The sequence below is a fragment of the Herpailurus yagouaroundi genome, unplaced genomic scaffold (assembly GCF_014898765.1).
Source record: "Herpailurus yagouaroundi ecotype Mexico unplaced genomic scaffold, PumYag 203, whole genome shotgun sequence".
Classification (NCBI taxonomy): domain Eukaryota; kingdom Metazoa; phylum Chordata; class Mammalia; order Carnivora; family Felidae; genus Herpailurus; species Herpailurus yagouaroundi.
The window spans coordinates 14,860,355-14,882,335 of record NW_024412434.1 but is presented as its reverse complement, the minus strand read 5'-3'; the positions used below and the strand labels follow the sequence as shown (position 1 = coordinate 14,882,335).

The 21,981-nt window shown below is 42.2% G+C and overlaps 1 protein-coding gene across 1 annotated transcript in view; it reads right to left on the bottom strand.

The window, feature by feature from the left end:
- Positions 1 to 6,395: 6,395 nt before the first annotated feature.
- NEBL (nebulette) overlaps positions 6,396 to 21,981 on the bottom strand; it is a 116,989-nt gene continuing 101,403 nt past the window's right edge. Inside the window, 2 exon segments of the mRNA XM_040451267.1 lie at positions 6,396 to 11,767; positions 13,630 to 13,736. Coding sequence (XP_040307201.1) covers positions 11,591 to 11,767; positions 13,630 to 13,736 — 284 coding nt within the window. The 3' untranslated portion in view covers positions 6,396 to 11,590.

The following is a 21,981-nucleotide window of genomic DNA, read 5'->3' as shown; positions in this document are numbered from 1 at the left end:
TCTTCTGAATGGTTTCCAGTTGACATGGGTCACTTTTTTAAGTAGAGAAGCAATACATTCTTTTAGAAACAGGAGACAGAGGGATGGGGTAGAAAAGGAAAAGAAAAGAAAGGGGAAAACAGGAACACACACAACTGGGAAGGGGGTGCTTTGTCACAGTGAGCCCCAAGCCCATCTTATTGGTGCAAGTCTGAACCCCGCGGCCATTGCAAGGTGGGGGGCAGGGGGCACGCATTATGTATTAAAAAAATGTTTGTTGGGGCACCTGGGTGGCTCAGTGGGTTAAGTGTCAGACTTCGGTTCAGGTCATGATCTCATGGTTCGTGAGTTCAAGCCCCACATCGGATACTCAGCACTTGAGTTGAAGCCCCACATCGGGCTTTCAGCTCTCAGCAAATATCTCCTGCCTCCCTCCCTCTCTCTCAGTCCCTCCCCTGCTTGCTCACACACACTCTCTTTCTTCCTCCCTCCCAAAAATAAACATTAAAAAAAAAAAAAAAAAAACTTTTTAAATGTTTGTTGAAATGGCATTTAAAAACCAACTGAGTGGGATCCTCAGATGGTCTAACCACCCCACAGTACAAGAGGCTCGCGTGTGGACCCGATGGCAGCTGAATGGACCCTACTTCTCGGGAGAAGGAAAGGCGGGCCTTGGAACAGGAGCACGTATCAGTCAGAAGACCCTGGTCCCCTTTGATCTTCCTTCACAGCTGCAGGATATGACCGTCCGCACACCATCATCACTTCCGCTACTTCAAGCGTCCTGGCCTGGTCGGGGTGATCAGAGTCGGCCACTGCCGGGGATCACGCTCCTCGGGGCTCGCAGCCGGGCCGCAGAGACCTTCCTGGGACATGAAAGGACCGAGAGGGGGCAAGTGAAGATATGTGCTCATCCTCCTGCTCCCCGTTTTAAGCAGATGGAGAGAACCTCAAGAAAAGCAGTGTGACAGGAGGGACCCAGGGACAGACGACAGAGGAGCTGTGTATTTATCCACCCTTCAAACCACGTGCCATTTGGTTTCAACGGTCACCAATTTTCTCACGCCCTGCTCTTCTGGTCTTTCAAAGGAGACAACCATGCCATGCCTTTCTGAAGGTGGGGCGGGGCGGGGAGGGGGTCAGACTAAACACCTCTGCTCCCCTGAAAGTCCCCAAGTCTCAGGGGAACACGCGTGGAAGGTCAGGACCCGTCCAGTTCAGGAATGCAACAGTACCCGAACTCAACAGGACGCAGAACCTATTTGCTCCCCTCAGGTGAACACAACTTTCTCAGATTAAAAAAAAAAAAAAAAAAATCCATAAAAAAGCTGGGCCATCACACCATCCTACGTTCCAAGAACATATCCCAACCGGTACTCACACGAGGCCAATTTTCAGCATTTTCCAGATGCGTTCTGAATCTCGCTTTCCAAAATAAAGGGAAAGCCACACAACTGCACGCAGCATGATTTTGTGGACGTGACATGCAAAGGCGAGAAAGGATAAACGGGGACATTCTACTTCCTGTCACTGACATAATTTTGAAAGATGAGAACCCCATCCGCCCAGTCCATCATAATCTAGATCTGTGCATAAATATAATTAAATTGAATCTGTCAACTGCCCAAGGGTTATATATCACGAAACTACCATTTTCGGGCCTCAGTCATGATCACGTAATGTATATCAAGACCAGAAGTCCCCTTCCAAGTTCTGAAAATGTTTCAATGTGTTTCAAACATGAAACCTTTCCATGAAACTAAGAGGCTGGCACATGATTATTGTTCTCCTACCATAAACATTTTTTTTTTTTATTTGCCTGCTTTGAAAATAAAATCATTACTGGAGCCCATCGTCTTCCCCCAAGTTCCAAGACATAAATCACAGAAAACGAAAACATCTCCCTGTGCCTGTCCCTTGTTCTTCCAGGGGGAGGGTGGCCGCGGGCAGACAGGAGCCACATTGCCTGGCCCACTGGGGGCTGACGCTCAGACACAGCTGAGAGGAGACTTCGCGGGTGGGTCACACAAAATAAGTTAATCCCATTGGGTTTTCAGGCACCTCTTCTCCCAACCCCACTAAAATGAATGTAAACCAGTGGGAATATGGTTTTAGACAAAAGAAACCATGTGTCATTACAATACAAATATAATGCTGTAGTTGGCTCATATTTTCCAAGAATTTCCTTCTTGGGGAAAAAAAAAAGTAATCCAGCAAAAAGATACAGAGGTCCAGAAACCCCTTGGTGGCACTGACTTGAAAGTCAAAACATTTCTTAAGGTGCCCTGGGTGGCTCAGTCGCCTAAGTGTCCAACTCTTGATTTCTGAACAGGTCATGATTTCACGGTTCATGAGATCGAGACCCAGGTCTGACCCTGTGGTAACAGTGCAGAGTCCCCCTGGGATTCTGTTCCTCTCCCTCTCTGTCTGCTCCCCCGCTCCTCACGCTGTCTCACGCTCTCTCAAAATAAACTTAAAAAGAAAAAACTCAAAAAATTTCCTTCAAAAAGATGTATATGAAGCCAGGAGATACTTGTGTATATCAAGGAATGCTCCCACAACAAGCTTTTTTATTAGGCATGGATTAAGGGAACCAAATACATCCAAACTATCATCATTCGTTAATTTAAATGGGGCAAAGGTACCCAAGATAAAGTGCAAACATACCGTCTGACTTTTAAAGGAGGCAAAGGTTCAATATTCTTGCTAGAATTCCATATGCACAGCTATGATTTACCTCAGAGCAAGGACTTATTATAAATAATTACCAACAACTTCCTTGCATTGCGAATAATTTTTCCCTATGTTGCCTGGTTAATGTAGCAAATCTAACTCATATCACATATTAGATGGAAATGACAACTCCCAAATCTGTGAAATCTAAAAAGGGAGAGAATAAACAGCATTTTAATCAATGGTTCTGCTGCAGACTGTATGAAGATAAACTCCAGTAAACACATGCTTTTCAAAAAACAGGAAAGCCTATGTAATAACCAGTTGTCCAAAAAGGAAGTGAAGTATTCCACATCTGTACAACTTTGCATATATAATTAACTCTTTGCAACCTGCTCAATTTGTTTTTAGCGTAAAAAAAAATCTTAAATTTTGTTTTTAAGTTTGTTTATTTTGAGACAGAGACAGCATGAGTGGGGACGGGGCAGAGAGAGAGAGAGGGAGAGAGAGAATCCCAAGCAGGCTCTGCACTGTCAGCACAGAGCCTGATGTGGGGCTCAAACCCACGAAACCGTGAGATCGTGACCTGAGCCAAAACCAAGAGTTGGCTGCTTAACCGACTGAGCCACTCCTAAAAAAAATCTTAATCAGAATAATAGAAGGGCAGTACCTTCTATTCATGCATGGTGCATGCCCTGACTTTTGTCCACAAAGAATCTCACTTTATTAAAATTACAAAGCTGCCATTGCTGCTTAAATTAAAAATTGGCCGGAGACTGTAGCATTTCTATTGCAAGCTGCCCGCGATAAAATATCCCCCCACGTCTAATGCTTGGATGGACAGAGACCATTGCCAGCATAGCTTCCAGCACTCAGTTCCCACAGCAGCTGCTCAGGAAAGCCCCCCACCCCCTCCCCATGGGTCCACAGCTCACCCCTGCCCAGCTGCAAGAACTCGGGGCACACTAGGCTTCCCTTTCACAGCATCTCTTACAGTGCAATCGGGCAATTATCTAAGTATACGCAAGTATATACGAGTGTATAAATGTGTATCCTTGGTCGTTTAATGCCAGCCTCCCCTACCAGTTCATAAGCTATAGGAGGAAAGTTCTGTGTTCTGTTCCTTAGAGCACATAAACACTAAATCAATAGAGGCTAAATGTATAAATCACAGTTACTGCTTCATCCGCCTTAAACAGCTGTCACTGAGGAAAACCAGAAGTAGGTATTTCTATTAGGTGAACGTGATAAACTCTACACTCCCAAAACCCACCTCGAATTGGGTATTTATGAAAGCTCTGCAGAAAACAACTACGCCTTCATCCCTGGAGCACCAGTGCCAATGTCTCTCTCTAAGGTGGTCCCATTTACTCCCTTCTTCTTTGCCAAACACAGAAATCAGCGAGAACATTCCTCTTAAACCTCCAAGCCCTTCTTTGCACATACACACTGGCTGCAGTTAAATGCATTTGATATCAACTATGGACACCCTTCCTAGGACCCCGGGAAACAACTTCTAACTAAAGTGATTTTCAATAGGAAAAATAGAGTAGAACATATCACAAAAGAAAACAAAAGAAAATTACTTAAGACAACCTGGGAACGTTTGAACTGTAACAACGTAATTGGCATTCCAGTCACTTCTATCATTCAGTGTTTCGTGGTGGGGGACATCGTGCATATCTTTCCATCGTTCATGAAATTTGTTCCTTGTCCAGGTAAGAGAAGGTGGCCTCACAGTGGCAGCAGGACCGAGCCTCGGGCATGTGACACGAAGTGTCACCCTCTGCAGCAAGGTTTGGGGCTCCTGAATGGTGGGCACCACCTATTAACAAGAATCAAGTTTCTTCCCGTCTCTTTATGGCTCTATCATATGCCATATGTCACTACTGACCTTTACTTTTTCCTCTGTCTACTCTCAATACATTTCCCCCACTTCGTGACTTTACTTACTCATGACTCCTGCTTACTCAAAGCGTAGGCTTACTCCTGACTTCCTTCTTTTCGCCTTTTAACTTTGTAATACAACCAGTTAGCCAACTTGCTCTATGTCGTGAACTCGGTCTTGCCAGAGAGATCTGGACAGGATCAGTCACCACCATCCCTGTTGGACCAAGTTCTTGTGCAGTCCCCATTCAGGGCTCCCAGTCAGCCTATGAGTTGGTCACCTAGACCCAATCAGCTGTGATCAGGATGGTGGGATGACACGAGATACCAAAAATTAATTTGGGCCACCGTGGTCTTGGATAGCGGCCCTCTGGAAAACCTGGGCTAAGAACCAGAAACTAATTCATTTAAAGAACAATCTAATAACTAGATTTGGGCCGCAGGAAAATTCCTTACTCTCCCAAGTGCATTTCTCTTTTTCAGTCTACTATTCTCTTTCATGTTTGCTACTTATTAAAAAAAAAAAAAGTAGAAAAGTGTTAAAGATCAAATGCCATGGTATAAATACAAAATCAGTAACTTGGTCCTTTGTTCTCATATTGACTTTGTACCCTTTAACTCTGTTTTCTCATTCTGTTTTTCATAAGTCTGCTGTTCCCAAATACAAATATAATAGACAAAGCCCTGAGAATTTTGCTTAGAACTGCAGAAACTAGTTCAAACTTGGCCCATATCCAGTTTTCTGCCACCACAAAACTCTTATTCAATCCCCCCGTGTAGGAGAAGAAGATCACAATAAAGAAAAGAACAAAACTTTCCTTCTATCTACTTTTTAATTTGTTATGTCCGAGTATTTTTGTAAAAAAAATGATTTTGGTCGCCTTCTCGTGGTCACGTAGATCTCAATTACCTAGAACACTGATGTCACAATGTTTAAGTTAATAAAATTATAAGCATGATATATCCTAAATCCAAATTAGTTTAGTTCGGGAAAAAAAAAAAATCCTGCTAAGTTATTCATTACTCTGTGGCTTGGGTTATAAGGAGTAAATTTATTATCACAGAGGGAAAAAAAATAAGTAAATTCGTCAAATGAATAAATAATCTGTTCTGTAATTTGAAATATCATCAGCACATTGGATGATTAATATCGTACAAATATTCATTTGATACTTTTGGAATATGAAAAACAAAAGCTCAAGGTCAGGAAGACTTGTTTATTCTGTGAGTCAGTGTTCTAAATGTGTCATCCATACTGTTTACCAGTTTACAATTAGGAGGGTTTATGCACCATGAAAGAGGAACTTTTACAAAATAATATAGTAAAGCTAAGATCCTAGTCCCGGTAGATTCCTAGGAGGGTACAAACAGGGACTAACTCGCTTTTTCCAACTAGGGGAAATTTAGGGGAAAAAAAAGCAATTATGTGCTATGATAAATGAGCCGTTCTTAGCTGAGAAATCAGAGCAACTCCCTGTTTCATGTACTCGATTTGTGCATTTTCTGTGCTTTGCTCCGAGCTGTTCCTTTCATCTTGCTAACGCAAGAAAATTAAAATTGTACCATTGAGAACATATGAGGAATTTGATCTTGAAAGAAGTGAACTACAATGCTGTCCTATTCTGGTGCTTTGATATAAACTCAGATACTGAGCTGGAAAAAGCATAAGATTATTACCATTTAAAACTGTGTTTATTTGGGGGAGGAAGACACGTTTTGAATGACTCTCTAATGGAAGTGCACTGAAGCCAGCAGATAACTACGGTGTGATTTAATGTAAGTTGTCACGGTAAACCTAATTCCCGGGGTAGCAGCAACGACCCAAGCACCAAGAGACCAAGGTGACAACCAAGAAGTAGAACCATTTTGTTATATCCTGCATTTATTTAAGCAAACCGAATGTGTAGAGATAGGAAATTAAAGCGCTGTAATGTCTTACAAATACAGAAAGAAGACACAGAATAATAATACCCTGAAGAGAGTGCATCCGAACACAGTTGTATCACAGAACATCTGCAGTGACCACATTGAAGCCATGGCCGACACATCCACCTGTCATTCTTGTTCTGACATCGTTCAAGGAGATTTCATAGATCCATCGGCGATTTGCTTTTTCAACAAATACCACTACTAATGATTATAGTAGCCTTGAAGGGTTTGTGAGTGACTATACTAAACATACATGATGCTCGGCTTAAGGTGTTATTTCAGTGCCGTTGTACATTATCCCGGGGGAAATAATGTCTTAGTACACAATTACTGTGACATCCACTAAAATGTGAACTAGTTTGCATAGGTTAGTCCTTTGGGCAGCACGATGTTGCTCTAGTCCACCAAGGCTTAAAGATTCACAGTGTAGAGGAAAAAAACATGAATTAAAGCATTTCTACTAAAATATATTTTAATAGCTGGTGTTAATTTGCATAACAAAAGCCAAATTATGTTCCTAACATCATATCATTCTATAAGCCCCTTCATTTCAAAAAACATCGTTTCCACCCAAACCGTCTGCTCTCAAAGTTAGCACAACCTTGCAAATGAATCATCAACCACAACTGCACATTTTTGAAGCGAACAGAATCCAAACTGCACATTGGTTTAGTTCTCTATTCCCATCACAGGTCAAAGGCCAACGTGTCCACACCACGCCTGCCACAGGTCTGGTGCTGCCTCTAAAGGCTCCGCCATTCATTGTACGGACACCGAAGAAATGGGACTGTGATGCGGTTTTCTCTTTACCTTCAAAGCAAATCGTTCTTTACAGCAACTGGATTACAAAGAAGCGTGTACTATGCGAACGGGACACCGTGTAGCAAACACAAAAAGCATCTGAATCCCATGGCTATACTGAAGTGATATGGACAGCTGGGGAGAAGTCTGCCCTGGGGATCCTTCCAGGCTTGTGGACTCCAGCGGTCTAGACATCGTGAAACGACGGCCACACAAGCATCATACAATGTCCTGATTTTTTTTTTTTTTTTTTTTTTTAATGAACAGTTGACAGCTGCCAAGGGCCATGGAATACTTCAGAAAGAGACTTCCGTTTTAGCATTCTTAACTGAGTTCGCGTTGTTCCTGGCTTCACTGAAGCTTTCTCGCCTCGGAGTCACGTTACCCAGAACATGCACGCTCTAGCCACTTTTAGATTATCAGAAGCAAATAGCTAAGGTATAATGACATTTATGAAGTGAATCTCATCTTCTGCAACGAATTCAGCCTCATAACATAATGCTTCTATCTTACAATAGGTATTTTAAGTCTCAGGCCTGAAGTTAATGTTTATGCATCCTGACTATATATATAAATCCACAAAGAACCTTTCAGAAATAGATGGGGAAAGTCAGTGTTTTCTAAAGTTCTAAACCTTTACAGGTAAAATACAATCGGTTACCACCTTCCGGATCTGTCAGGAGCGTCTCACTCCTCCACCACAAAAATACCAGTCGTGTATAATAAAATATTACTATAGAATAGATAGAAGTTTGCTTGCTTGCTTGGTTTTCTTTCCAAGACCATCATGGATTAACAAGGGCAATCAAAAAGGCACCTTTTTAAAATATATCTATATTATAATTTTGGTATAAACTCCATCCACTTTATATAGGGGATGTGTTATTAAAGGATCACACACGTTTTCTTTATCTTTTCATTAAAAACATTTCGCTGCACATGGACGCACCTGAAAAAGAGATGTATGTACCTCCTGAACTTCACTGTTCGAGAAAAGTCTGGTTCCCACCCTCCGGCAGCGTCATCAAGCCCGACGGGGAGATGACGGGGGGGGGGGGGGGGGGAGAAAGACCGCGGGCGGCCTGCCAACACCACATCTCCATCATCTTCGAGCAAAGAACCAAGCTCTTTGGCAAGAGAGGGGCCAGTCCAACCTCATCCATGTTCACACAAGGTGCCCGGAGAAATTGTGCTGGCAAATTCCTGTGTGGTCTCTGGAGGTGGGGGAAGCCTGAGGAACAGGCAGGGACCACGCGGGGATCTGACAACCAGATACAAATTTTAAACTGGGCTACGCTGCGGATGTGTAAACGAGGACAAGAAGGTGTGAAGAAATTTGTTTTGCCACAGGTGAGAAATAGAAATCCTCCCTAGAGAACGAGAATTAGTAAAAACGCTTGCTACAAAAACTGACAACAGAGGTCCTCTATCCTGTTGGCTCTGCTTTTCTCAAGAGAGACAGGATCCACGTGGAGTTGTGTTTTGGGAACCTTAGCATGTGTCAACCTGCTCCTTTGTGCTTTTTATCAGGCTTGAGAATGCATCAGATTCAGAAAATCAAGTGCATGCTCCCTGTGCTTGAACATTTCCCAGTCTCCTTTAACTTGATTTGTAAAAGACGGATTTTTTTTCCAACCCTTCTTTCGCCGCCAGCGTTATGTATGAGATACGGGTCGCCAAATTGAAGGGGGGAGGCGTGTGCAAAGTGGAACCCCTGTTCGAGAATGTAGTTTTGAAAAATGATCCTGTAAAAATAGCACTTTGGTATTATACATGTATGTTTCCTGTATTTCTGCCGAGATGCTCAATATCCTGACAAGTTTTAATAACAGTGACATTATCAAGTTATGGTGTCGGGAGCACGTGACATCTCGGTCTCCCTCAGTCTTTATGGTAGAATAACTGCTCTCTAGTTAAGTTCTGAGCAGGCCTTGATTCCTAGAGGCTGGGAGCAGAAACATCCCGCTGTGCAAACATTATGGGAAGCTTCCAATCTTAGGAGAATTATTCCCCTAATAATTATTGACTTCTACATTCCATGAATCTGATTTTGAAATTAGTGGATGAGAATGACCGTGGAGCATCAAACTGCTGCCTTACGGTATTTTCTCAAAATTATAAGCATCATGTCAAGTCTGCTGCTGTTCAAATGTGCTATTCCTCAAAAACTGTACCCGTCCCACACTTAGTCTGCAGATGTCATCAACGACTTCACAAAAAGTGGACTTGTCTGGGGGAAATATAAGTAAATCGAGCAAGTTCATTGCCCTAGGTTTTAATGCACAGAAATTTTTGTAAGAATGTTTCAATTTCAGCTTGTCTTTGTCGGTTTGCCTACGAGACGATCAAAACACGAATGGGGTCGATTTAATCATGACCGACGATTTCACTGATAGAAAAAATCAGTCCAGTTGGTTACGTAGTAATCTGTGAAACCCCCTCAAAAAGACTCTCTAGTTTTTTTTTTACCCAAATTCCTGTCTTTTCTTTTTCTGTGAATGTCTTACAGATGCAGCTCGAGTGTAACAAAGTTTTATTTGCTCTTTTAGCCGGATCGAATGAAACTATCAATTTTCAAAAGTATGTGCTAACTTTTCAAAAAGTATAAATGAGTTAGCATTTGGTTTTGGACTCCTAAACACTTCAAAAAAAAAAAAGGTACTTTATAGGATGTTTTGTTAATTTCTTTGCATATACTATAGAACGGAGATATCCCCAAGATCCATACATTTCACCATATTTCTGTGACTTGGCTTTTCCAGCTTCATCACTGTAGAGTGAGTCTGTAGAGCCAGACCTCCAAAACCACTACCCTCCTGCACGTCTGAACCCATCAGAAAAACACAGAGTCGCTGATGGACGTTCATTTCTCCAGTGATCTAGACTGTGGACCACAGGCGAACCTTCATGAGCCACCAGCAAGGGCTGTAGCATGGCTGTGAGTCCAGAAAGAGCCTGCAAGGTCTCTCATTTCAAATTCGAGACAGGACAACAGTTGCTTTTTTCAGTGGACAACCTCTTGGGCCTATACCTAAAATCTCGGTTGGCAATTTCACCTTACCCCCTGAATGTGGTTTAGAAAAGAAAAACCAGAAGAAAGTGGAAGGGAAGTCTTTCCAAGTCTAAGCGGTTTCGGTGGCTAGATTTCCATTCCCAGATCTGAATGCCGTTTTCCAAAATAGGAAAGCGGCTCATCTCGGTGTGGAGGGGGGGACTTTTTGCTCATGTGTCGCCTCTAGTACACTGCGTCATCACTGGCTCCTAGTCCATTTTCTTTCCTTTTCAATCAACGGCGGCATTAAGTTAATGAAAGTTGTTCAGTAAACACCTAAACCACTTATGTGCTAGAGTAGACGTCTATTTCCTAAAGGTGTAAATCCTTCGAAACTAGAGTGCAGGACAGCAAGAGGATCTCAAGCAACTTTTCAAAAGATGTTTTTCTGATGAGCTGGCCGCTAGAGGGAGGGGCTGTGAGGTTATCAGCCACGGTTTTTGTTTTCATAACAGGGACGGGCAGTGCGGCTGCCTATGTTACAGAGCTTGAACCTACGTGACATGCAGCAGGGTAAAAGCTACTAGGGAAAGAACAGCGATGACTTTAAACTTTGCCCTTTGCGGAGTAGCTGTGACATCATTTGGTCCTGACATTCTGTGCAGTCAAGCGTAGACTCGGGCCCACAGGATGTAAGTGGAGAGAAGGGTATCCCTTGATACAAATGAGAAATAAATAGACCCAAGTCAGCCTAGGGAACAAGGAAATGTCTGTTCGGTAGAAGTTTCTAGGTCCCTAAGGCCACCAGTCAGTATAATTGTAACCAAACTGTCATTCTGCCACTGCTTATGTTTATTATATTGGGCAATTTTCACTTGAATTGGAAATTCCCCAATGACTCAAAAGCTAACTGTTTTTAAACCATTGGCCGTGTTACTGAATTAAGAGAATCGGCTTCCGGTGGTTCCAAAGTGACAGCTAAGAAGTTTCAGAGACTTGTTACATTTAAGGGACACTCAACATCTCTATTAAAGTCTACAAAAATACATTTCCCAGCAGTGTTCGAAAGCCAGTCAAAGGAAACCATTAACACAGTTAGCAGCACCAGGGTCTCCAGACCTAACGATTCTGTTTACAGCAATTCCTGAAAATGCTGCTGTTTTCAGCCCAGAAGTCATTCCCTCTTCCTGGTACCTGCGTGTCTAATTGTCAAAGTAGAGAGAGATTATTGTAAAATAACTGCCAAGTTGTCTTAAAAGTATCTTCTAGCCTTTAAAAAGATTAGGTCTAGTATACATTAGAATAAAGCTCAAAGACAAGGGGAGATCATTAATTAACAAACTCGATGTAATTCGCCGGGAGCATCCCCGTTTTCCCGGTTCTCTGCACCGTGCCGTACATCCAGCCGTCGTCAATGGGCTGCACGTTGACGATGTAGTCGCCGTCCCTGAAGGAGACTTCGTCTTCGTCCTGGGCGCTGTAATCATACATGGCTCGGTAGGTCCTCTGAGAAAGGAAAGAGCGGGTCACGTGACAGATACGAACTGGTTACGGCCACAAATGCCAATCACGGCAAGCCAGCCCCCATGCGGTAAGGTAACTACGAGGAATGTTCCCCAGTATAGGACTTATTTCTGGAGATGTGCACACCTGAGCCTAGCGTCTGTCCCAGTTGTGTCCGGCTCCAGTTTACCAGTCTAGCAAAAAGGGTAATGTTTGGGGGCCCAAAATGGGGACGGAGAAAGGCCCTGGCTACAATCACCAGCCCATCAACAAAGTAAGCTTTGAAGCAGTAAAGCCACCTTCCCCAGCTACAGATAACCCCAGAGACCTCAGGTCATGGAGATTCTCCCCTCTTCCACATTCTTCAGAGAAAAGCTCTCCTAGTGGAGACAGAGCCACGTCACTGTTGCTGTCCCCCATCCCCGTCAGGGGGAGGAAATGAATTTTTCTTAAACAGATACAAAGGATTTTTGCTTCCTCTTAAAAACACGTAACACAAATAAAAGAAAAACACAGAATATACTTACTTTGTAGGTTTCTGAATCCTGGTGACAGAAATTTAGTACACAAGTGTTCTGAATATTGAGGTACGCATAACATAATAGGGAAAATTTTCACTTTCTAACTTTAAACTATATTACAAAGCTATAGTAATCAAAACACTGTGGTATTGACATAAACACATAGATCGATGGACCAGAACAGGGACCCCAGCAATAAACCCATGCATATATGGTCAATTAATTTATGATGAAGGGGCCAAGAATACATAACGGGAAAGGACAGCCTCTTCAGTAAATGGTGCTGGGAAAAGTGGACAACAACATGTGAAAGAATGAAACTGGGCCACTCTCTTACACCATACACAAAAATTAACCCCAAATACGTTAAAGACTTGAATGTGAGACTTAAAAGCATAAAACTCTTAGGGAAAAAAAACAAAAACAAAACCATAGGCAGGAAGCTTCTTGACCTTGGTCTTGGAAATGGTTATCTGGAATTGATACCAAAAGCAAAGATAACCGTGTGGGACCACATCGAACTAAAACGTTCCTGTGCAGCAAAGAAAACCACCAACAAAACAAAAAGGAATGTACCAACTGGGAGAAGATCTCCGCACATCACACGTCTTCCGCGTGGTTCGTATCCAGAATATAAATTTAGTTTCACCACGTTTGTTTTCACTACAGACCAAGGATTTAGTTAATGTGAACGTTGGAAAATCTCAAAATTCAGTGAATTCAGGGACTGAGGAAACTGGCTGAGACACAAAGAAGGTCAGAGCTGGTAAAGGTGAATTCCAACTGCTCAGAAGGACCGCTTGTTGGCGCTAAGGTTAAGCTACTGTGTCCGGAGGGTGGGGAGAATTTAGCACAAGATGCCCATGTGACGAGATGACCTTGAACAGTGCTTCCAAACTTCACATTTAGCGAAGCAATCGGGAAGTACTTCAAGACTTCCAACGGGAGGTTTCGAAGACGTACGCTGGCCATGTCACGTGGGCTGTAGTGGCCATTTGGATTGCTGGCCATTTGGATTAATGTGACCTGATATTTGTGCTTTCTCGACCTGAAGGAAGATGACAGTTGGCTAACGCCCATCATGAGGTCACAATCAGGATATCGTTCCGGTAGAGTCTTTCTATGTTTTACTGGTTACATGTTTCCACATCATGCTTTCCTTTCTCAGTGGTTTACCTCTGTAAGTCTTTTGCTTTCTTCGAAAGGGTACAAACAGCAAGGTCAGCATTTACCCTTTATGTGAAAATGGAAAATATTCCATGCAAATCAATTCCATATGTATTTCTATTTTGGAGACAAAACGGGAAGAACAGGGAAGAACAAACACTTCAAACTGATACTTACTAGATTTGGTGAGTGCTGCATTGACCTCACGGATGACAGGCTGGTCTGGTGCATGTACCCATAGCCTTGAGAATGGCTTTGCTGATAGGCTCCAGGAAGGACAGGTGCTGCACATTAAACACACACACACAGATGCCTCAAAGCGAGTCTCAAAATACCCCTCCCAAGTCCTCAAGTGACGTCATGCTCTGCTAGAATCCTCTGAAACAAAATGCCATGTCCAGTGTCTTGTGCAATTGGGGTAGTAATGTTAATAGTGATCTCTAGATTACCACACATTTCGGCCACTAAGCACAGACAGAGGGAATCAGTTTAACACGCGGTGAAAATATGTTCTAGAAATATTTGTGTTACTCGACTGCAGATGCTCCGTGCAAACAACACGAGTACAAAACAAAAATTTCCCATAACCTTTTAACAAAATCTCATTTTTACTGAGCTATGTAATCCCCCTAGACAGTTTCTAAAATAAAAAAAAAAAAAGAAGAAGAAGAAGAAATGTTGGGGGCGCCTGGGTGGCTCAGTTAAGCGTCCGACTTCGGCTCAGGTCATGATCTCGCAGTTCGTGAGTTCAAGCCCCGCATCGGGCTCACTGCTGTCAGCGCAGAGCCCGCTTGGATCTTCTGTCCCCCTCTCTCTGTGCCCCTCTCCCACACTCTCTGTCTTTCACAAAATAAATAAATAAATAAACTTAGAAATTTTTTTTAAATAAGAAATTTTTAGAAATTTAATCCGATTGGCAAACCAATGATAGAGTATAAATGTTTTCACAGAAATAACGGATGCTCTCAATATTTCAAGACATACAGCTGAATACAAGTTTACAAAGCTGGTAAATATAGCATATGGTTAGCTTAGCAGTTAATAATGAGTCTATCCCCCTAAAAGAAGACTTTATTTAGAATATATAAATTCTCCATTTTATTTTGCCTGTAAGTCAAGACTAAATAAGTCGGCCGAATATGTTACAAAAGCCTAACAAATCAAACCATGTAAAGAATTTCATAAACATCCTTCTATGTCAAAAAAAAAAAAAAAGCAAAAGAAAAGAAAATAGTAACATAACATTCACTCACTGTGTGCTCTTCTTATCACTAATTGGGACATTCAAAAGACATCATTCCTGTTTTGAAGAACACTGAATTCTAGAGAAACCAACAGAGAAACTAGATACAAACCCCACAAACTCAGTAGGTGGATGCTTGAGTGTGTGTTTCTAAGTATATTTAATTATTTGTAATCAGAAACATGGGGCTGGCTATGAATCAGAGTATTTTAGTAGCACGCCCTTCGTTGTATCTTGAATGATCATACGATACATTAGTAAGACTTATACATGTGCTATAAAAATCCATAATAGGTTGCCATTTTTGCTCAACTGGGTTGAGTATGTAAAGTAATTACCCTAGGTTGATTGATTTAGGACAGTTTTTATAATAAAAGAATAAAGCAGATATAATTCTTGGGTACTATAAATAATTAATATTTTATAAGTGGCACGTGCAGTCTAACGATGTATGAGAACGTCAGACTTTAAAGAAGTTGAATCATCAGAAAATTACAAATCATTAATGTGTTCTCCAGATAATAGTGATATTAGGTTGAATGGAAATTTTTAAAAAGTTCTTGAATTAATTCATATTACAGTGTGGCTACAGATCATGTTTATTTATTCTCTCGATGTTCAAAGAGACAAAGAGAAGCTGCCGAGAGAAGCTGCCAAGACCTCTACTTGGATTGTAGAACATTCTGAAGTTATTAAAGCATTAAATATCAAATACTTGAGAACATCGCACTTCTTAACATTAGCAGCTCAATTTAAATATTTAATGTCAAGAGGAAGTCAGGCATATCGTCAAAATTCACTCATGAAGAAAAAATAATGAAATCCCTAAAAATATCTAAGTCCACTTAATCAGCTGAGGAGAAGAGCCTTTTCTGTGTGTTGGATGCCCTGCCCATTCATTTCTTTACTCCCTCGATACTCAGCAAATATTGACTGAGTGAGTTCATGTGTGCCCAGGGCTTACTACGTTGCCTGTCACTTAGTAAGCCTCCATAAATTTTAACAACTCTCACCATCCACTACGTTCAAGGCATGCCAGGCATGAAAGGAGAGGAGTGACAAAAACAATTGCTCTCCCCAAGCAATAGTGACCCTGGACGTCTGTCCTTTGCCGAGCTGAAGACATGGCTCAGAATACTTAGGGCATTTCCAGTTAAATATGTAAGTCAAGGGCACCAATTGTACCCCCAGACTGGCAGCCGTGACTGGTTTTTAGCCATTGAAACAAATCAGTGCTGAGTCACCTGGGTGGTTCAGTCGGTTGGGCGTCCGACTTCGGCTCAGGTCATGCTCTCACGGTTTATGAGTTTGAGCCCCGCATCTGGCTCTGTGCTGACAGCTCGGAACCCGAAGCCTGCTTCCAATCCTGTGTCTCATTTTCTCTCTGCCCCTCCCCCACTTGTGCTCTGTCTGTCTCTCAAGAATAAATAAATGTAAAAATAAAAAAAATTTTAAACAAGTCAGTGCTTTATAAATTATTATTTTAATCTATTAGTAAATTCTAAAAGTTAAATATAAAACTCCTATAAACTTGCTTAGAATTAAAAAAAAAAAAAACTTTTATCCTTTGTTACACTATCAAATCGACCTTCACCTTCTGATGTGCAGAGTTAACCAAAACCATCTTAAAATATTTTGGGGGAAAACCACTAGGAAAAGACAATGATGAGAAATATTTTTAAACATGCTGTCTCGTATGCTGTAATGTGTTTATGTTTATATAATTTGTACGTCATAATCCCAGGACTGACAGTTCAAGAGTGTCGTTGAACAGCGTTCTCGAATTTTGGCTTTTAAAAACCAAGTGTATTCATGCCTGTTCCACTGCTCAAACCTGACCTTCAAAGAGAACCTGTAGCCACTGTCAAATATAGCAAGAGAAGAAAGTGATGTATTTGCCCTAAATCTGTGTGGGTTGGAGAGAACAGGGGAGAGTTTAGAAGGAGGAACCTTGGGGTAAACATAATCTATCTTGTTCTTACGGTTTCTCCTCATGCCTTTATCGATTCTTTCCATTTCCCTCTCCAGCTGCATTACTTAATGCACGTTCCTCGAGGGCTATCAAACCTTGTTATCTACCTTATACCTGATACAATAAAAGAGTTTTTAGGAAGCTCCTATTAGAGCTATGAAAAACATAACTGAGAGCCCAGAGGAATCAACTTACTAAAAGCACATGCCAATCTAAAAAGAGGCACAGACATTGCTTTTCTTTATTGTTTTGGTAAGTGATTTCTTTTGTATGTACTGTAGATAAAATCAGCAATAGGAGATTTAAAACAATGGCTTTGGAAATTGGGTTTATTAAGAATTTGGGTGGAAGATAGCTAGTCTGTGTGTGTGTGACACTCTTCCATGAAAATACGGAACTCCAAAGGTTTTGCAAAAGCAAGATCTTAGGCTAATTTCGCCACAAACCTGGCCTTTTTATCAGAGAAAGACATATAGTGCCCTCTTCCTTCAACCAGGGGTCAGATTCCACCGGCACTGATACATATGGATAATGGCGAAGGTACCATGACAGTCTTCCAATTCAAGAGTCTTGAAGTTGAAGAGTTTTTTATTACAATGGCGTAAGAGTCAAAAAACAATAGTTTCGTTATCCTAAGGCAACAGCAAACACACAAATGTGATTCAATTTTCATTTCACACTGGTAAGATTTATTGACCAGAGGTCTGGAAGCTGACTCAAGCTTTAAGGATTTCAGGCTCTATTTGGAATGTCTCATAGTATTTAGAAAACCAAAATCTCTCCTCTCGTGCACCGTAAAGTTCTTCCACAAACAGCCAATACTAATATTTTCTATTTAACGTTTCTCCTTATCACGGAAGGAGATAAAGCCAAGATAAAGAAGCACGCAGACACAAAGATCATAAAACAGAGGGTGAGAATGGAAGAGGAAACATGTTTTGGAAACTTCGCAAATCTGAAGCTGCAAAAATGAGGAAATACACGTAAACATGCGCAGTAGAGTAAATGAACCAAGGATATGCACCCATAATAAAAGGGGAAGAATATTCAAAAGGAGGCCAGCCCACTGTGGGGGAGACGTTCAGAAAGCCTCACCATGACAATAGCATAATAGTAGATGGCCAAACACCACACACAAAAATAAGAATGGTGCCTTAGCCCATTAGGGCTGGTATACAAAAAAATACCATAGACTGGATGGCTTAAACAACAAATGTTATTTCTCACTGTTCTGGAGACTAGGAAGTCCAAGATCAAGACACCGGCAGACTCAGGGGCGCCTGGGTGGCTCAGTCGGTTAAGCGTCCGACTTCGGCTCAGGTCATGATCTCGCAGTTTGTGAGTTCGAGCCCCGCCTCGGGCGCTGTGCTGACAGCTCGGAGCCCGGAGCCTGCTTCCGATTCTGTGTCTCTCCATCTCTCGGCCCCTCCCCTGCTCATGTTCTGTATCTCTCTGTCTCTCAATAATAAATAAAAACATTTTTTAAAAAAATTAAGAAAAAAGACACTGGCAGATTCAGAGTCTGATGAGGATCCATTTCCTGGTTCATAGATAAACTACTTCCTTCAGCTGAGCCCTCGAATGGCAGAGGGGCTGAGGGAGCCCTCTGGGCCACTAAATCCACCCTCATGACCTAGTCACCTCTTAAAGGCCATACCTCCTACTACCATCATTTTGAGGATTAGGATTTTGACATGTGAACTGGGGAGGGACACAAGCCTTTAGTCTGTAACAGCTGGCTAACCGTAAACATAACATAAGCAAAGAAAATAATTTGGGAGTGTTTCTCATAGGCTTACTTTAAAAAAAAACATTCAGAATAAGGAGAAAATCACCCTTCAGAAGGTTTGCAATCAAGAATAGAGGATACAATCACATTACCGTCCTATTTTCTTAACAGCTGACTACAGTTTTATCACCTACTGTGTATCAAAGAACTTAGAGAATCGTGGGATGTTTTTGTTTTCAGAATAAAGAATTTCGATTTGGGCAACCACAGGGGAGTTGCTAAAATGAATGATGACCGTAAGTGAGAAAGCATGAAGATACTGCTGGCCTTGAAGTAAGTATTAAATAAGGAGCCAGAACCTCATCAGATCTCATCTTGGCCATGAGCAAGGTGGCTGAGCTGACTGGTAATAAAATAGGCCCACGATGTGGACCTTTTTGCTCAAGGAGCATTTACAGGTGCCATCAAGGGTTCCAATTCAGAGCCTCACTTCTTCCTGGCATCTGATTCTCTCCACAAGCCCCAAGTGAGCGCTAAATCCACAACATTTATGCTGAATGCAGCAGCAAGATGCTTTTTTTTAATCTGACAGAATTCTAAGCACTCTAGAAAATTCTGTCCCATCCCTGCAGAAGACAGAAACAAGCCAGATTGCCTCCAGGTTTTTGTTTGTTGGTTTTTAATTATAAGCTGTAAATAGACAAGTACCTAAGAAACCGGCTTACGGCATAATAAGCTATGAATCAACAGACTTTAACATAAAAGTGAGCTAACCTACAACTGAGTTAAAATCACCAAGTTTTAAAGACAAGCATCATCATCACTGGGATACAAAACAAGTGCTCAAACTTTGGAAATCATATGTAAAAATAAAAGCAACCATTGCTATTTCCTATGCTAAATTTCCAGCTCTGGCCAGGCCAGAACGTTGTGGGAAAGAAAAGGGAACAGAGACAGAGAGGGAATCAGTTACTCGGTGGGTGGGTTTCCATTCTGGCCGCGTACTGAATTCACCTGCAATCTTTTAAAACCATGTTATGTCCAGATCCCCCAGACCAGTTAAATCAGAATCTGTGGGGTGGGAGTGAAGGGACTAACCGTCGCTGTCTTATTTTTTCAAGGATTCCAAGTGATTTACGTGGGCAGCCACAGTGAAGAACCACTGAGCTATCTATCAGCTTTCTCCCCAACCCGACACAAATTTAGAGGCTCACGTGACCCTATTTACGCGATTCCTAAATTCGCCCTCTCCCCCTGAAACCGACAGAGTATTTGTGTTGGCTGCTTCCAAGATTCATATGCTGAAATCCAAACCCCCAAGGTGATGGTATTGGGAGGTGGGGACTTTGGGAGGTGATCTGGGACATGAGAGCAGAGCCTCTAGAATAGGATTCGTGCCCTCAAGAGAGGCCAGAGAGTAGCCAGCTCTCTTTCCATCAGGTGAGGGTACCAGAAGATACCAGTCTGCAACCTGGGAAAAGGGCCCTCGCCGAACTCAACTGTGCTGGCTCCCTGATCTCAGAGGCCCAGCCTCCAGAAGTGGGGGAGACGGATTTCTGTTGTTCGTAAGCTATCTGGTCTGTGGTATTCTGTGACAGCAGGGGGAACAGGCTAAAGAAAATACACATCTCCCCCTCCGTGACTTGTTTGTATTTGTGGAGGCGAATGTTTAGCCCCAGACACGAGAAGCAACCAGAGACCGTCAGAAGAAATCTTAGTGAGAGGAAGCTCCCTGCAGAAGAATCCAAGAATCCAGCTGTTCCAGTAAGGCAAGCACCAGGAGGCACCACCTAGGGAGGGCGAACCAATGGAAGCCGACCCCGCTTCTGTGAGGCTGACCAGAACAGGACCTCAGAGAGAAAGGGGGCTGTGCAGCCAAAAAATGTCTTTACAGATTCAAAAATCATCCCCCAAGCCAGTGCTAGGTTCCTACAATTTTCTCCTTCTAGACTCCGATATCATCTTTGTTTTCATTTCTATTCTCAGATAAATGTTATTACTCTAAGGTGTTGCAAACCCCTTTAAGACAATTCAATACATGGGAACATATTTAATCACCTAGGTATGTGTCCCTGTGACACTCCATGGGGGAAAGATGTAACATAGGACTCTGCCTTCCAAGGAACATACACTATGAATATAATAAAATTTGATTGGATGAAGTGCTTATATGTTAGAGGACTAATTCAGTTTGCTCAGGACTCGCCCAGTTGTAGCAGAGGAAGTCCTGCTCCCCAGGAACCCCCTTGGTCTCAGTCCAGTTGGGGTCCCCCAACTACAACATGCCCTGTGCTCAGTGGGTCACACGCATCAGCTGGTGAAATCGTCATTCCCTTACAGGTGACAAAATGCCCACATTTTCCAAATGAAGAATCTGAAGGTTAGAGAGGTGCAGTAACTTGGTAAAAAAAAATATCAGGGCCACGTGGAGCTGATATTTAAATACCAACAGTCTGACCCTAGACAGTCAGTCTATACTCTATCGTCTGACTGTACCACAGCAAAATGATATGGATGAAATGACAAGACAGTGTGAGATCAATGTGCAAATAAGCATTGTGAAATCAGAAGTGTGAAAGAGGGTGCTGTGGTCTGGAGAGCACAGGAGCTTCCAGCATAGAGGGCTTTGTGTGGAGTTGGAAGACTCCTCAGTGGACCACTCACTCCTGCGGTGGGGCAGACTACAGAGAGGGAAAGGCGAAAGAAAAAGAAGTTTGGTGCGTGGGGAGATGTGGAAGTCGGCTTCGTCGGGTTCACAGAGGCCACTGTCACTAGCACGGACTCTTTCCGTGGTAGACTCAGGGTAGAAACTCCACAGGAAGTTTAGGTGACTGTGGTTGATGATGGGATGCTAGTTACATCGCTGGAAGAAATTACGGTGAGAATGAGTCATTCACTTTTGGAAAATCCAGCTCAAGTCATAGAAAACAGCATTACCTCTGAAGCAATGGCTTTCAGATTTCTTTTAAGGCTCATTTTGGCATCTGATAAGTCTCTGGAGTGTGTGTGTGTGTTAGAGAGAGACAGAGAGAGAGAGAGATTTGTTTCTTCTTCCCTTTACCAATAGTATCCTATTTTACTCAGGACAATTGTCACTCAGTCACCTTATCCTGTATGAATAATTTCAAGTCTGGGTTTAAGCCACACGTCCTAATAGGACTTCAGCCACTCTCCCACTGAGCAAGGAAGACCCCCATCATGATGCCACCTGACAATTTTCAAAATCCTTCTGGAGGACACTGCCTTCAAGGACACTGCTACTCCCCCAAGTCAGCATCAGAATGGCGACAAGCACTACAGTCATGCTAAGAATTCAGTTGCAAATATAATAAGTCCAGAAGACTGCTTAACCATTTCTTCTGTAAATTCAAATAATAGATTTACAATGTTGCTCTAGCCAAATATAAGTCGGATATTTAAAGATTCCTACTTACCTATTAATCGCAAAAGGAAACATCCAGATTATGTACTTTCTAGCGCTATGCATATATGCATTACATCTTACCACTTCTTTTCTATATTTGGCTTAGTTGCCCCCAAATAAGAATTTCTAATATATTGTTTTAAGGCTCTGCAGTTCGTAAA